General features: G+C 30.7%; 1 protein-coding gene across 2 annotated transcripts in view; it reads right to left on the reverse strand.

The window, feature by feature from the left end:
- LOC113378449 overlaps positions 1 to 14,917 on the reverse strand; it is a 610,291-nt gene that overhangs the window by 462,419 nt on the left and 132,955 nt on the right. For both annotated transcript variants that reach the window (XM_026618982.1, XM_026618983.1), the window contains exon 2: positions 8,581 to 10,771. In XM_026618982.1, coding sequence (XP_026474767.1) covers positions 8,581 to 10,631 — 2,051 coding nt within the window. In that variant the 5' untranslated portion in view covers positions 10,632 to 10,771. The remainder of the gene's footprint in view (positions 1 to 8,580; positions 10,772 to 14,917) is intronic.

Raw genomic sequence — 14,917 nt, forward strand, 5'->3', positions numbered from 1 at the left:
TTCATGCTATTTCCATACAAAACTTTGATTAAATTGCGCTCTATCTAAACGTTAATATTAAGAGCTAAAATTTTCAGAGAATTGTTTTTTATCTATTTGGAACCATTTGAGCCATTGGGAGCAAGGAAATTCGAAAATGACCACTTTAAGGACCACCCTAATATATATATATATATATATATATATATATATATATATATATAAATTTTTTAATTATATATCAGCTCTCAAGAATGTCTGCGCAACAACAACAGGTCAGTAGTGTTTATTAAATAGTTATAAAAACTTTTCACGTTAATGTTAAAATTATTTTATTTGAAAATAGTACAGGTACATGGCCGATTTTAGTTTATTGTTGATTTTAGATTCAAATTCGTACTGAAATTATTAAAATTAGGCAATGAAAAAAATTCAAAAGAGACATATTCACAGTCATTAATATTCACAAAAATTAATAATAAAATTAAGTACGAACGAAACTAGACAAACAACGGGTCAGCCATATAACGTTTTTTTTATTATTTTTTATTATTAACTTCCCATAGGGCAAGTTATAGTAATCGCAAAAAATCGAAAATGAATATTTTTATATATCTTGACGTTTCAAAGGTTTCTGAACATTTTGGCATACCTAAAAAATGGATGTATGTGCGTGTGTAGGTGTGTGTGTGCGGATACAAATTTTCGTCGACGATTTCGGGAACACGGATCAATCGATTTGAATAATCTAAAAAATAATCGATTCGTATTGATAAGGAAGCATGCTGATTAGTTTTTGGCGAAGTCAGGTCTAGCCTTTCCATAATTTACGGGATAAAAAGTGCCAAAAACGGTAACACAGTTTTTAAGAGAACGGAGCGTCCGATTTTAATAATTCAAAAAACATTTTACTTGTATTGACAAGATAACTAATTAAATTTTTGGGAAGGCAGGTCTAGCGGTTATGGTCTCTCAATAAAAATAAGTTAAGAAACGCCTTTTGGCGATCAAATGATCATTAGACATATTATATGCACATCAAATTATCAGATATTTTATAGAGATTTTCATAATGTGTACACATTTATGTAAATTCTTTTGGTTTCCGTTCCTAAAAATTCAATTAGAAATCGCAATGTTTAGATTTAATTGAAAGCAAAAACTTGATTTTCGAAATAAGCAGTTGAAAGTTTTTTCTAAATATTTAAATCTCAATTTCGGTTGATTGAGGTAATTATTATACCTATCGAGAAGATGCAACTTGCTTTAAGGCAAAATGCCACTTTCAACTAGTTTTTTTTGAATCTTTATTATTTATTATAATTTCAAATAAAAAAGATAATTGAGAAAATATTCAGTAGTTTTTTTATAGCATTTTCAAAAAAAAAGTTATAATGGCAGACCCTATATAGACGTAAATAAAATAATATAAAAGTAAATAGAATAAAATAATGAAATATAATTTGATTGTCTTTGCTGCAGCTGTTTTTAGTCATAAATGAGTTTTTCTGCCTAAAAACACCAGTGGTGGATGAAGAAGTCAGTCTTGTACTTGAATATAACAACTGATTTAATAAATTTCAGAAATTTTATTTTCAATTAATTATTTGATCCTAAATACATAATAAAACGTTTTTCAATAACTTAACAGTAGTCTGACAAAGAGATAATTTCAATTTTTTTTATAAATGTAGCATGCTTATTTAATTGTAATATGAAAAAAAACCTAGCGTATATAGAATTTTTGGCATTAAAATTAAGATTTTTTGGTTTTATAAACACAAATTAAATAAAATTAAGAAAATTAAAATCATAGATTTCCATAAGAATGATATGAAACTTTAAACAGAACATTGATTAATACAATCTTCACCATTTAGTTATCAAAGAGCAAGGATCAAACTAGTGCACCATCAACCTCAATGCAATCGTCAAGTGCACGACCGACCAGGACTGACTGCCAATGTGAGCAACCAATCACGAGCTTTACACAATGCAAAAAAGCTTTGAAAAGGGCTTTAAAAGTTCTAAAATACATGGAAGATCGAGAAACTGAAATACGGGAGATGGACAAGTTCGATGATATTGGCAAAGAAATTGCCCAATCACTAAGAGATTTGAAGTCGGATACTGCTTCAGAAATGGCGACCATAGATATATGGGATGTGTTGATAATGGCTCACGAAAATAAACAATGAACACTATTATAACTCTGCTTGGTGGCTCTAGTGTTGCCACCGGCCTGAATTTTTAAGTTAAATATAATATATTTATTCAAAAAAATTATTTTAAGTCTATTTATTTCAAGTCAGTGATATTTGCAGATTTGCGTCAACTCAAATCCAAACCTGTTCTGGCACTGGAAACTTCCTTCTGCGCACACATTGGTAATTTTTATTCATGTTTAACAATTTTTTGTTATTAAAGATTAAGGTATGAACAAAATACACTTTACTAATCTCTGTACTTGGAAAATACCGTCTAAAATATTTTTTATCAAACCTTTGTTTTAATTAGATAATTAACTATTAATATTAATATGAATATTATACAAGATGTAGATAAGCAAGATTAAAATTAAAGTATATGTCTATATTTAACTTCCCGAAGAAGAAGTTTATGTTTTCATCCAAAAATCCGATTTGCTAATTTTATGTTTTCTCGGCGTTTCAAGCCATTCTGAATCGTATGAGACCAAATTTGGAAAAAGTATGTGTGTGTGTATGTGTGTGTGTGCAAACAGATTTTTTGCCGTATTTCAACGTTTTCTCAAAAACGGCTGGACCGATTTAAAAAATTTAAAAGCCATTCGATGTATCTCGATGAGGATTATTGTTTACCAGTTTTGTGCGACGATCGCCCAAACCGTTTCCTTATAAATAGCAGAAAAGTGAAAAAATTTTCGTCCACGTTTTAGCCCGCAGTTCGATTCGATTTTGAAAATTCAAAAACCGTGAAAGTCGTGCTGATTAGTTTCTGGTAGAGATCGGCGGAGCCGTTTTCACGTAATGTGTTAAAATAAATTTTTCGACGATTTTTATTATTATTTTTATGACGGTGGATACCATAGTCTTATAGATTATACTAAAATATTACGGCCCTACGACAAGTCGTTTAATTTTTTAAAAATTCGTCAAAGTTTGCAAAAATTAGTATTAGTTTTTTTGGCATTTGTGAAAATTAGATCATTGATTAATAGATCAAATATTAAAATATCATGAAAAGCATATAAAAATAAATAATTTTATTATTTTAATTTTCTATTAAATACGAGAAATATAATAACTATTTAATCGTTAAACTATATTTGCGTATTGGACTTATCATAAAGTTTTCCTATATAAAACTAAAAAATTATAAATATTGAGGCCTCTTGCAAGTGATGTTTTAAAATCCATAAAAAAAACAAGTAATCAAAACACTTTATAGATATCACATATTAACAATTACTATTAACCGAATAAAAAATTAGTCAACGTATGAACATATTTCAGTAAAATTGATATTGATCACCATCAAATTCGGATGTGAGTTTCAGTCTATCAATATTCTTTTCGTTGATTAAGAACGTGCCTATATTTTCATTAGAAAACGAAATGTCTTTGCGGAAATGCAAGAGGTCACAATAAACAAGTCACGAATGCGCTTCAGACCAGGATAATTTCATTTAGAAGATAATTTATGAAAATTGCTTTCGTTTTGCTTTCGCTTCTTGCAAATTTGTATGTATGACAACGGTATACATGTCAACTTGTGACATCTATATGAGAGCGAATTTTAATAGCAAACCATAGAGTACACAATAACGCACAATCAGCGTTCGCATTTAATGCATTTAGCTGAATGTTTATGAAGACAAAAGTTATATGCGTTCGTTTTTCCGTTTTCTCTAAGCGAAATTCAAAACAAATACTAATCTAGGATACCTAGAAATAGAGAAAATCTATGATGGAGAGAAAACACAACAAGGAAAAAAACTCAATTTAAAAGCTTAACTACTTCCCTGTAATATAATATAATTTCTAGTATAAATACTTTAACACTGCCAAAATCGCCATGGTTTAATTATGCAATGATGCATAAATCTTTTCTGTGTTATTGTGGCTACAAGGATATTGTCGCCTTCAACCCTTAATTTACGTATTGGTTCTTGAAGTCCAAAAATAGATGATTTCTTGAGGTCCAGTTATATAGATCTTTCAGTAGCTCATAAGTAACCAATAGGAGACAACCCAGGGATACCTAAGTTTATAGCTGTGTGTGTTGTGCCACAAAAAGACAAAACCAGCTTGATGACAGGTTGTATATTGTACTGGTTATAGCTATTCTCCCCATATATCCACAATAGAGTAAAATAGTAATTATAAATATTAGTTGGGGAACATTACTGTGTGCCATTACAGTCATGTCCACAAATACTTGTGAATTCTCCAAGTTATTAAATAGGTTTAAGTATAAAAGTAATCTTGGTTTAATTTATTAGCTACTACTCTCCCACAGGTAATTACTGGTGTTTCAGAGGTCGAGTTTGGGTGCTATGGTAATCTCTTCGTTATTAGGCAATGCGATGAATTTTCCAAGTTATTCAGTAGGTTTAAGTATAAAAGTAATCTTGGTTTCATTTATTAGCTCTACTAGCCTCCCACAGCTAATTACTGGTGTTTTTGAGGTCGAGTTTGGGTGTTATGGTAATCTCTTCGTATTGGGTAATGCAATGAATGAATGAAGTTATTTAGTAGGTTTAAGTATAAAAGTAATATTGGTTTCATTTATTACCTACTAGCCTCCCACAGATAATTACTGGTGTTTTAAAGGTCGAATTTGGGTGCTATGGTAATCTCTTCGCATTGGGTAATGCAATGAATTCTCCAAGTTATTTAGCAGGTTTAAGTATAAAAGTGATCTTGGTTTCATTTACTAGCTACTAGTCTTCCACAGGTAATTACAGGTGCTTTATAGGTCGAGTTTGGGTGTTATGGTAATCTCTTCGTATTGGGCAATGCAATGAATTCTCCAAGTTATTTAGTAGGTTTAAGTATAAAAGTGATCTTGATTTCATTTATTAGCTACTAGCCTCCCACAGGTAATTACAGGTATTTCAGAGGTCGAGTTTGGGTGCTATGGTGATCTCTTCCTATTGGGTAATGTAATGCTAAAATATATACTACATAGAAGGTACCTTTGAAGCCTAACTCGTCAAACTATTAGATTGTTCGGCATTGTGTCAACATGCCGAATTCAAATTAGGCCTTTATCCTGAACTGGTCTACCAAGTTAAATGGAAAAGCCCAATTAAAAGTATCATGAAATATCTGGGTATTCACATGGATCGAGATTAACAAAATCTGCATAACGTTGCCAAACTAATTAATAAACTGGAAACTATATTATATTACAGGGAAGTAGTTAAGGCTTTAAATTGAGTTTTTGTTTTCTTGTTTTCTCACCATCAAATTTAATAATAAGGTGGTAATAGATAAGACGATAATAAAAGCTATGTATAATTATACAATCTAACTGTGGGAAATATCATAGTAAATCAAATGTGGGACTAATACAACGCTTACAAATCAAAATCTTAATGATGCCCCATAGTTTGTTAACAACAGAGTCATACCCGATGATCTCAACATCCTTTTTGTAGTGGATGTTATCACGAAGAGCAGTTTTACCATCAGTCGAAAGAAGAAAATCAAGGTATTTCTACTATTTTTAATTTTTTTTTAAATATTTCATGAATTTTTATGTTCGTTTAATTTGTATTTATGTTACTTTAAGTAGTTGTATAATATTGGAGTAAACAAAATCCTGACTTTACAAACGATCTAATCAACAAACAGTACAATTTTTTTCACAAAGTCAAATAGTCAGTTTTTAGATTGACTGATTTCTTTCTTTAAAAACTGTGAAATTTGCAAAAAATTATAAAGTAGAAAGGTCGTTCAAAAAAATCAAAAATAATATGTAACTTGAAAGAATCTTGATATCACAAACAAGCTAATTAACTTTATCAAATGATGGCATTAAATTATTAAGTTTACCAAAAATTATTTTTCAAGTTAAAGTTCAAAACAATTTATATCTTAAAATAAAATAAATAAGGTTCAATAATGCTAGCATAAAAGGTATCTCACTATGATATATAATGTCAAGCATGGTCTGGTTTATTCATATAATATTAAAATTGATAGTGATAAAAAAAGTTATAACAAATTATGAAAAAAGATAAAAAATAGAAAAAATAAACAAAAGAAAAGTGCAGAAAAGTTTAAACTGAGAGTGGTTTTATTAGCCTGAAGTGTATGCATCTCCAATTACAAATTTAATGAAATAGTATTACGCCCAGCCATCTACAACCAGCAAGCCAAACGCGCCTCGTGTTAGCAAAGATACAAACATGAGCAATACGACGCAAAGTCTATAGATAGAGCACTAAGTTATATGAAATAAAGTAACGGACAAACTAACCATCAGTTTTTAAAAATAACAATAAATTTAGAAACTAAGTCATAGATAAGGAAATACTGTAAGTATAGATTATATTCGTAATTATTAAAATTTGTTTAATTATTTTTTAGAACAATTGTAACATGTAACAATAAATGTTATTATGTATATCATTAAGGGGGGCGATACATGTAACAAGAAAAAAAAAACGATTTTTTTTTTTTCATAAATCGTTACAATAACATCTCAAAAATATGCCTGCAAAAATTCAAAACAAAATTATCATTATTTATACATTAAAAACTCATTTAAGTGCCACGCCTCAACTCGACGCTCGAGTGCTATTGTACTCTTATCTGTTTCTGTGTCAAAACTTTAAACGCGTTTTTCTCAAAACGACATTTTTGAATACTGCGGGCGTGATAACTCAAAAAGTTCTCAACCGATTCCAATGAATTTTGCACACATCTACTTTACAGTAATAGCTTCTAGTTAAACCTCAAACATTCCAAAAAAAATTTCAAAAATTAACCTTTTTACCAAAAAAACAGTGAAAAAATGGTGAAAAATCGAACTTTTTTTTTCTGAGGTCTGCCAATTTACGATTTTGTGACTTTTTTAAATTTTTTTTGGTTTAACTAGAAGATATATGTTTTATGAATACGTACAAACTAATTTTTTTGAATTCAGATCACCGTACGAAAAGTGAGAACGCCCGCAGATTGATGGCGTTTTCCGAGAGGGTCTCGGCAGATCTATTTTTACGGCAGCCATTAAAAAAAAAAAAAATAAAAAAAAAATGTTTTTGTGTATTTTAATATATAATAAATAACCATAAAAAAATTCAAAAAGATTCAGTTATTCCTTCCCAGTTTAAAAAGTCCTCAAAAAATGGTAAAAATTAAGGCGATTACATGTATCGCCCCCCTTAAGGTGACCCGGACTGGCCTGGGAAGTCCCGATTTTCCGCCTTACGTCCCGGTTTATTGTAAAAGCAATATTTGTCCCGGTTTTAGGTTTTAGTCCCGGATTGTCCCGGATTTTTAAAAATATTTTGATTGCCAATATATTTTCAAACATATTTCAACTAGAAGTTATAAATTCTCCGATAAAATGAAAATATTATGGTAACTCAATGTTACCTTTCCTTCGTATGAATGAGTATCTATGTATGACTTGGTAGAAACAAACTTGGGTATCTATGTAAGACTTGGTAAGTATTTGCTGGGCGACCAGGTGCTCCACACTTAAAACCTAACCCACAAAACGCATAAACGTCAAATAACTATTTTATCCTAAAGACATCTTTCTGATGTAACATTGGTAACACATACGTAAAGTTAGGTTTTACGTGTAAAACGCCTGATCGCACAGCAAATATATAGCTTTTTGACAGTTTGTTACTTCCAAGTCATATGAATATAGACCCATACCATAAAGTTACCATAATATTGTCATTTTATCGGAGAATTGGCCTCTCAACTTTTAATCTATTTTGAATTATTCAAAGGATAATTAAGCTTGGGCATCAAGCGGCAGTGATATCAGATATTAATATTATATAAAGTGAAAATAGGCTTTCGGAACATTGCTACAAAAATAATTTAGTCCAACATACTAATTAAGAATGAGAGACGTATACCACAAGTTTTGGTCCACAACTAAAAATAACTATTACTAGGATTCCTTGTCATTGTCATCTGGTAAATTAACAGAACAATTACTGTATGCCTTCATATAGGCCTTCATAATACTGAACAGATTATAATTGTAATAAAAGTCAAAAACTCGTAGAGTAATTACCATTGTGAATTTATTGTTTCTATACCTAATTTGATTAAGTAAATAAAATGATAGTTTGTTATCTCGTTTCAAGGTGACTCGTTCTTAATAAAAAATAATAACTGAAAATGAGTTATTGAAATTATCTTTTTTAATCTAGATGGTTCTTATTAACAAAGCAATTGTAATTTTAATGTATAAATTAAATTAGGTTATAATAAATCAAGAAAATTTAAAAAAAAACTCGAGCTCAAACTTTTTATTTTATTTAAAGAGAAAATCTTAAAATCTTAAATCTCTAAATTGTCTATACCTATAATTTTGTTTAAAAAAATTAAATATCAATTATTACCGTCACTTATTGTCACTTACCCTTTGTCAGATGCTTCCAAAGAAGAATATTCTTCTTCATCTTCTCCAATTGTGGGTAACTGCGATCCTCCCCAATATGTGAAATAAGCCTCGCTTGGGCCTTCCGGAATGTCAATTAGCAGTTCGTCTTCAGAAGACCCAGATGATCCATCAGAATCGTTCGATGATTTAAATGCATTATTCATCGAATGCTGTTCTTCATCATAATAATTACGCGAAATGAAGAAAGGCTCCGTAAACTTTGTCTGTTTTAATTGTTGAGGTTCAATTAATCCGTTCAGGGTATACATCGGGCATGTATTATTATTTATGTTTAGTATTGTTTCTTTAATTATGGCATTGTTATTATCAATTTCTTCGTCGTTTATTACTAAGTCATCGCTAAATGGGTTCGGTTTTTCGCTTATCGGTGTATTCAAAGGTGATATTTTAGGCAAAAAGTGAATCAATCGCGGTAGATGTTCTATTTCATCATCAAATTTATCATCAATATCATCTTCTAATTTGATTTCGATATCTTCGATATTTGTTATTTCGTCTTGATTGTCTTCAGATTCATGTTCATTATTATCTAAATCTTCAACATGCCCATTTTCCATGAAATCTACTTCCTCAGAATCACCGTTAGTAAGTGTATCATTTAACCAAGTTTCAATTTTATTGAATTTTGTTTTCTTCTTAGAGTTTTCTTCTTTCTTTGAACTTCTTGGAGGCGGCGGAGGTGGTGCTCTTCTTTTAGGTATTCTGCTTACAGCTGAATTTATGTTTCTCGGTAAAGGTTTTGGCGGACCAGACATAAGCTCTTGCTCTACTTCATCTTCATCTAGAGTAGAATCCAATTTTACTAAATCATTGATAATTACATTTTCATAACTCGGCGGTGATATATCTAAATTATTAACGTGCATATCAACTTTATCGTTAACAGCATCTGACAGTTCCTCATCGCCATAACTCAACGGAGCATCTTGAAAATTTACTGGTGGCTGTAACATCAACATTTCATCTGATAATTTACCAGGTGTTGATAAGCCATTTAATTTCTTTAAATCGGAATCAAATCTTGTAGCAAATTCCTTTTCTAATAACTCAAAAGGGCTCAAAACTTTATCCATTTCTTTAGCGCCGAGAATTGGAGTCGACGGTATGCTGGTGGACTCGCATATACTTGAACAAGATGTTGCTGGAAATGAAGACAATCTGTCAACAATTGTTGAAATAGAACTACCGGTATCATCAGATTCATATTCTGTTCTCTGAATTTCCGCCTCCTGGGCAATTAGATTTAAATAAACTTCTGCCTCTGGGGGTATAGATCCGCTATCATTAGAACTCCTTCGCTGCTTCATTGCCAAATTTTTCTGTGAAACAAGTGGAGAAGAGGCCATTCTTTTCGGCGATGCTTTTCCTTTATCATCATCTCTGTCTGCAAAATCTTTCGGTGGCACTACTACACCTCCGTTTTTATTTCCGCGTTTAGGAATCTTTCGGGGCGGTATCGGAGGCGGTGGCGGTGGTTCTAAAAGTTTTCTCTCATTCTGCTTATCTGATAAATTACTTCCGCATTTTGGACGTCTTTTGACCATAAGCTCAATAACTACAGGAGAATCTTTAAGAGCTCTTACGCAATCTATTCTTGTCATTGTTTCTACAGTTCTTCCGCCAATGGCCATGATTTCATCACCTTCTCCTAAGCCTCCCCATGAGGCAGTTACTCTAGAAGCGGGACTTTCGGGTGCACAACTTTGTATGTACAAATTCTTAACACATTCCGCGCTTTTGGTTCCACCTTCGAATTTCAAACCGAAACCCAAACGTTCGCCTGGTAGTCTGTAAACGTTAACTTGTTCGATGTGCGGTTTTTCTTTGTTTATGTCGATTTTTAGTTTATCATTACTGCCGATGGACAGAACTGTTACAAATGGTTCGTTTTCGTTCGTACGCGCTGGCAGTTGGGCTTTAGCGCTCGTTATTTTAGGTGCTTCAACGGAGACGACCGTCACAAAATCGGTTTTCTCCACAGTCGTCATTTTGGTTTCATTTGTATTCATAAATATTCAAATAATGATTCGTCGATCGCACTCCTGTCGCTCAGTGAATCACGTGTTCGGTAACAAAGCAGTTATTGTCATCTCACAGCGTCAAGGTGCTTCTTCTTTGGGTGGGTGGCTTCTTCGCGAAGACCTTGCGTCTGAAAGAGGAAAGGACGTTTAGAACAAGATCTTACAATACATGGCAAAATTAAAAATAATACCTAGCCTACGTAACCTACATAACCGAGACGATCTAGAAGCATATCGGTTAACAGCATGTAATTCAAATATAGACGTACTCGATCAGTTACTTATTATATTTAGAATTATTATTTATAAGAAAAATCTCTATGCCATCTTTGGTTCACCTACGATATAAAAACCACAAAAAATCGTTACAACCTTTTAACGATTTTTTTTTAATTTGTAAATCATAACAATATTTTAATTTTAAACCTTTCCACTCGGATGCCGCCCCTCCAGCGGCAAAATACGTATTAATTCTGGATTTCGCGAGTGGAAAGGGTTAATTAAATCAATATAGAGAAGGTTAAAACATAATTTTTAATATTAATAATTAAAAAGTCTTCATAAAATCCATGCGTGTAACTTATTTGATTTAGAAAACAATCCACTTTCTTACTTATACTAATGATAGTAAATGAATATTTTATAACAATATCATACCGGCTAATTGCCTTGAAATAAGTTAGGTTTATAAGATTACAAAGTATTGTATTTTATGACAATCGAAAGGTCAGTTAAACAATTTAATAGTTCCTTAGTTAATTTATAAGATTCGTCATTCTGAGTTTCCATAAGGCACAGTTCATCTCACACACTGTGACGCAACGTCTATGTCAACCTGTTGACATTTTGTATTGCATTGATCAAATATGAATGAGAAGACATTATATAAAACGCATTCTCTAACAAGAATACGTTGATGAAAGGATATTTATTAACTTTGTGAATATAACATATTGCTTTCTATTCCCATTTACCTACAAAATATTGGTTTCCTTAAAAACGTTGTGTGGTATAATTAATTTGCAACTGGTATAAGATCTCAAAGTTCTTATTAAGATCTTTGCTGATTTTATTATTTTGTTGTTAATAATGACGTAATTTTAAAACTAGTCTAAAATAACGTTCTACCATCCACTATTTAGCACAATATTCAGACAGAAAATATATATAGGATAGGACGGGCACAAAGCTCCAATTTAACTTGATCAATTTTATTGTGAAAACGAAATCAATTATATCACAAGAAATAACACATATCAGACAAACAACTATCTGACTCTGTGATATGTGTTTTTTGCTGTTTTTCAAAAATTTTTCACCTGGTCCTTTGTACATCATAGCTGGTGTAAAATGGAACGGCCAGGGGGCAAACAAATACAAAAAAACTGTTGAATCTAACTAAAATTAGCAATTCAATTCAATCGCAATTCAATAACAAATTGAAATTCGATATGTAGTCCGCTGTAGAAGACATAAGATAATATGAAAAAACGTATGGAAATAATAAATATTTTATAATTTCTTTCATTGATATATATATATATATATATATATATATATATATATATATATATTTCATTATATCAATGAAAATCGTTGATTGGTAAAACCTGTTCAACATTCATATATAATTAATTCGGTTTTTACAAACTCGATTTAATTTTGAAGTCTAGTGATATATGGATAGACATTACGTAAACACTATTTCTTGTTTTGAAGATGTTTTCCATAAAAGCATCTTGGTCTAACTCTTAATATATGTTAATAAATGTGATTCACGCCAATTCGCAATAAACAAAGGTTTATTACTAAAATAATCTTTTTTTTTTCATAATACAGAAATCAGAGTCCTATGAACTGTTGTGTGGCTTATTCTAGAGGGCAACCCAACACTTGGCCTGTGTATATTATTAATAAAATATCTGTAATACTAATTTGTTTGTATTCTAATAAGACCAAAGCTCTAACCACTAACGTACATAGAAATCCCACTAAATTTGCCTGCTTAAATCCTTAGAATAGAAGTAAATACTACAAGCACAATAAAAAACATTTAAATTGAATTTCAATTATAATTATTTATAATCAATATCGATAATTTAATCTATCGATTTATTATGTTGTAACTATAAATCATAAACTGGTTTTGCCATATACATCATACTCGACCTAATTTAAAATCGAATTACTTGAAAAATTATGATAATAATTTGCACCTTCCTGGCGCGCAAGAAAATTGCTCATTACATTTGTCATGATATCGGAAAGCTGTCATGCGATAATTTGCTATTCCTTGCCAATTTGTATGGCAAGTATAAAATTGGAAAGAGATATTAATTAAAGAAATGAAATTTACGAAAATCCTTGCTAACAATTGATATAATAACTATATATTATTGTGTATACATCCATTCTATTAATTTATTAATTTACTTTTAACAAAAAAGCTGTCGTAAGACTCTAAATTATAATCAAAATTTATAATAAAAATTATAAAAAAATGAACAGAATATAATAATTATGATCGACAACTGCACTATTGTACGTTTAAACTTCTTGTCAATAATATAAATGATTCATTACATTTCTATTCTGAATTCAATAAAAAATTTAACACTTTCGCTGCGTCACCTATAGACGACATTCGTATGTCGATCATTGCTTTAATATATATATGTCCTGCTAGTTGAATAATTCAAAATTCTAACTGGTTATTGTATTATTAGTTTTTAAATACTGTAATTTTTAATTTTTAAATACATTTGATAATGACTGGATAAACTTAAACTGTATAGCAAAGACTAGAGCGGCTGATTGACTTGTACAGCCTGCGGAGAAAATGCGAATGCTCGAAAGACCCTGAAGACAGATAAATTGAAGTGAAATATTCTGAGCATCAAAAATAAATATTTGTAGAGTTCATAGTATTCAAGGTTATTATTACTACTGCAAAATTCAAACTTTTTTTTGCATTTAATGGTCGCTTATAGGCAAAATCAGCTTGACGACCTGTGTGTACGAGTGTCGCCTATAGACGACAATCGTACGTCGACTATTGCTTCAATTTTTACTACTAGTTGCATTTTTCAAAATTCTAACTTGTTATTGTATTTTTTGTAAGAAGTGTATTTTCTTATTTTTGTATATATTTTCATGGATAATGATGAACTTTGAAATAATCCGTATAGCAAAGACTCTCGAGGCTTGCTAGCTTGTATAGCAGTGTCACTCCTGGGGAATACACTCTCGTAGCGAAAGGGTTAAAAAGATGCAAATGGCCAATAGACGCTCAAGGCATACAAACTGAAGTAAAATATTCTGAGCATCAAAAAAAAACATATAGTTAAAAAAATAAGATAAATATCACTACTGCAAGATTGAAAAAAGCTTTATAGCATCTGATGGTGAGTAATGTATTTCAATTTCAAGTTGGAGGTATAAATAAAATCTATATCTTTACCATCAACACTGCGTTCGAGATGGAAACTACATTTTTTCTCTCTAAAATGGGTGTAGAAAATGAGCAATGTCTCTGGTAGAGAATGAAAATCAATAGTGCAAATATTAACTAAAAAGATGCAAATCTTACAATTTGTTCATTTTCGGTTAAATTGGTCAAGAAAATGATGTTTGGACGTATTTTCGTTTTATTATACTAGTCATGAAGACAGCAATCTTCATGGCATTGAGCTTTAACACCGGATGGTTGCTACCCTGTAGAGGGAGTAGCGGATGTGGATCGGGTAACAACATATTTAATAAATAATCAATAAATATATCTTCTTTTATTAGAACTTAGTGACAAATCATTAGTGTAATAAGAACTTGTAACAAATACATAAATTATCAACAAATCAGTGTTTCATACAGTCCACAGCTGCAAGGGTTAAATTATAACATATAAATGAAGAATATTGTGACGATAATTAACATTATCTTCTGTATAATTGATATTATCGCCTGAAAAACATCACAATCGTCACAATATTACCTTGATTGAATGTCTGTCAATTCAAATATTTTATTTCATAAATGTAATAGAGTCAATTAATGGCAGAATATTCATTGCCTGTTTCAATATATGTAATAATTTTAAGGAAAAGCTCTTTGAAAGTTCTAGTACCAATGCACCAACAGATTAATTGAATACATATGTACCTATATTATTAGCTAAATTATTGTTATTCAATAAGATTTTTTCGAAGTATAAATATAATGATGTATAGACACGAATCCAAATATTCATCTTAGAACTTGTGTTGTTGATTCAAATG

This window comes from Ctenocephalides felis, unplaced genomic scaffold (assembly GCF_003426905.1).
Source record: "Ctenocephalides felis isolate EL2017-DRISC unplaced genomic scaffold, ASM342690v1 CF-g0.4_SCAFFOLD_01886, whole genome shotgun sequence".
NCBI classification, from domain to species: Eukaryota; Metazoa; Arthropoda; class Insecta; order Siphonaptera; family Pulicidae; genus Ctenocephalides; species Ctenocephalides felis.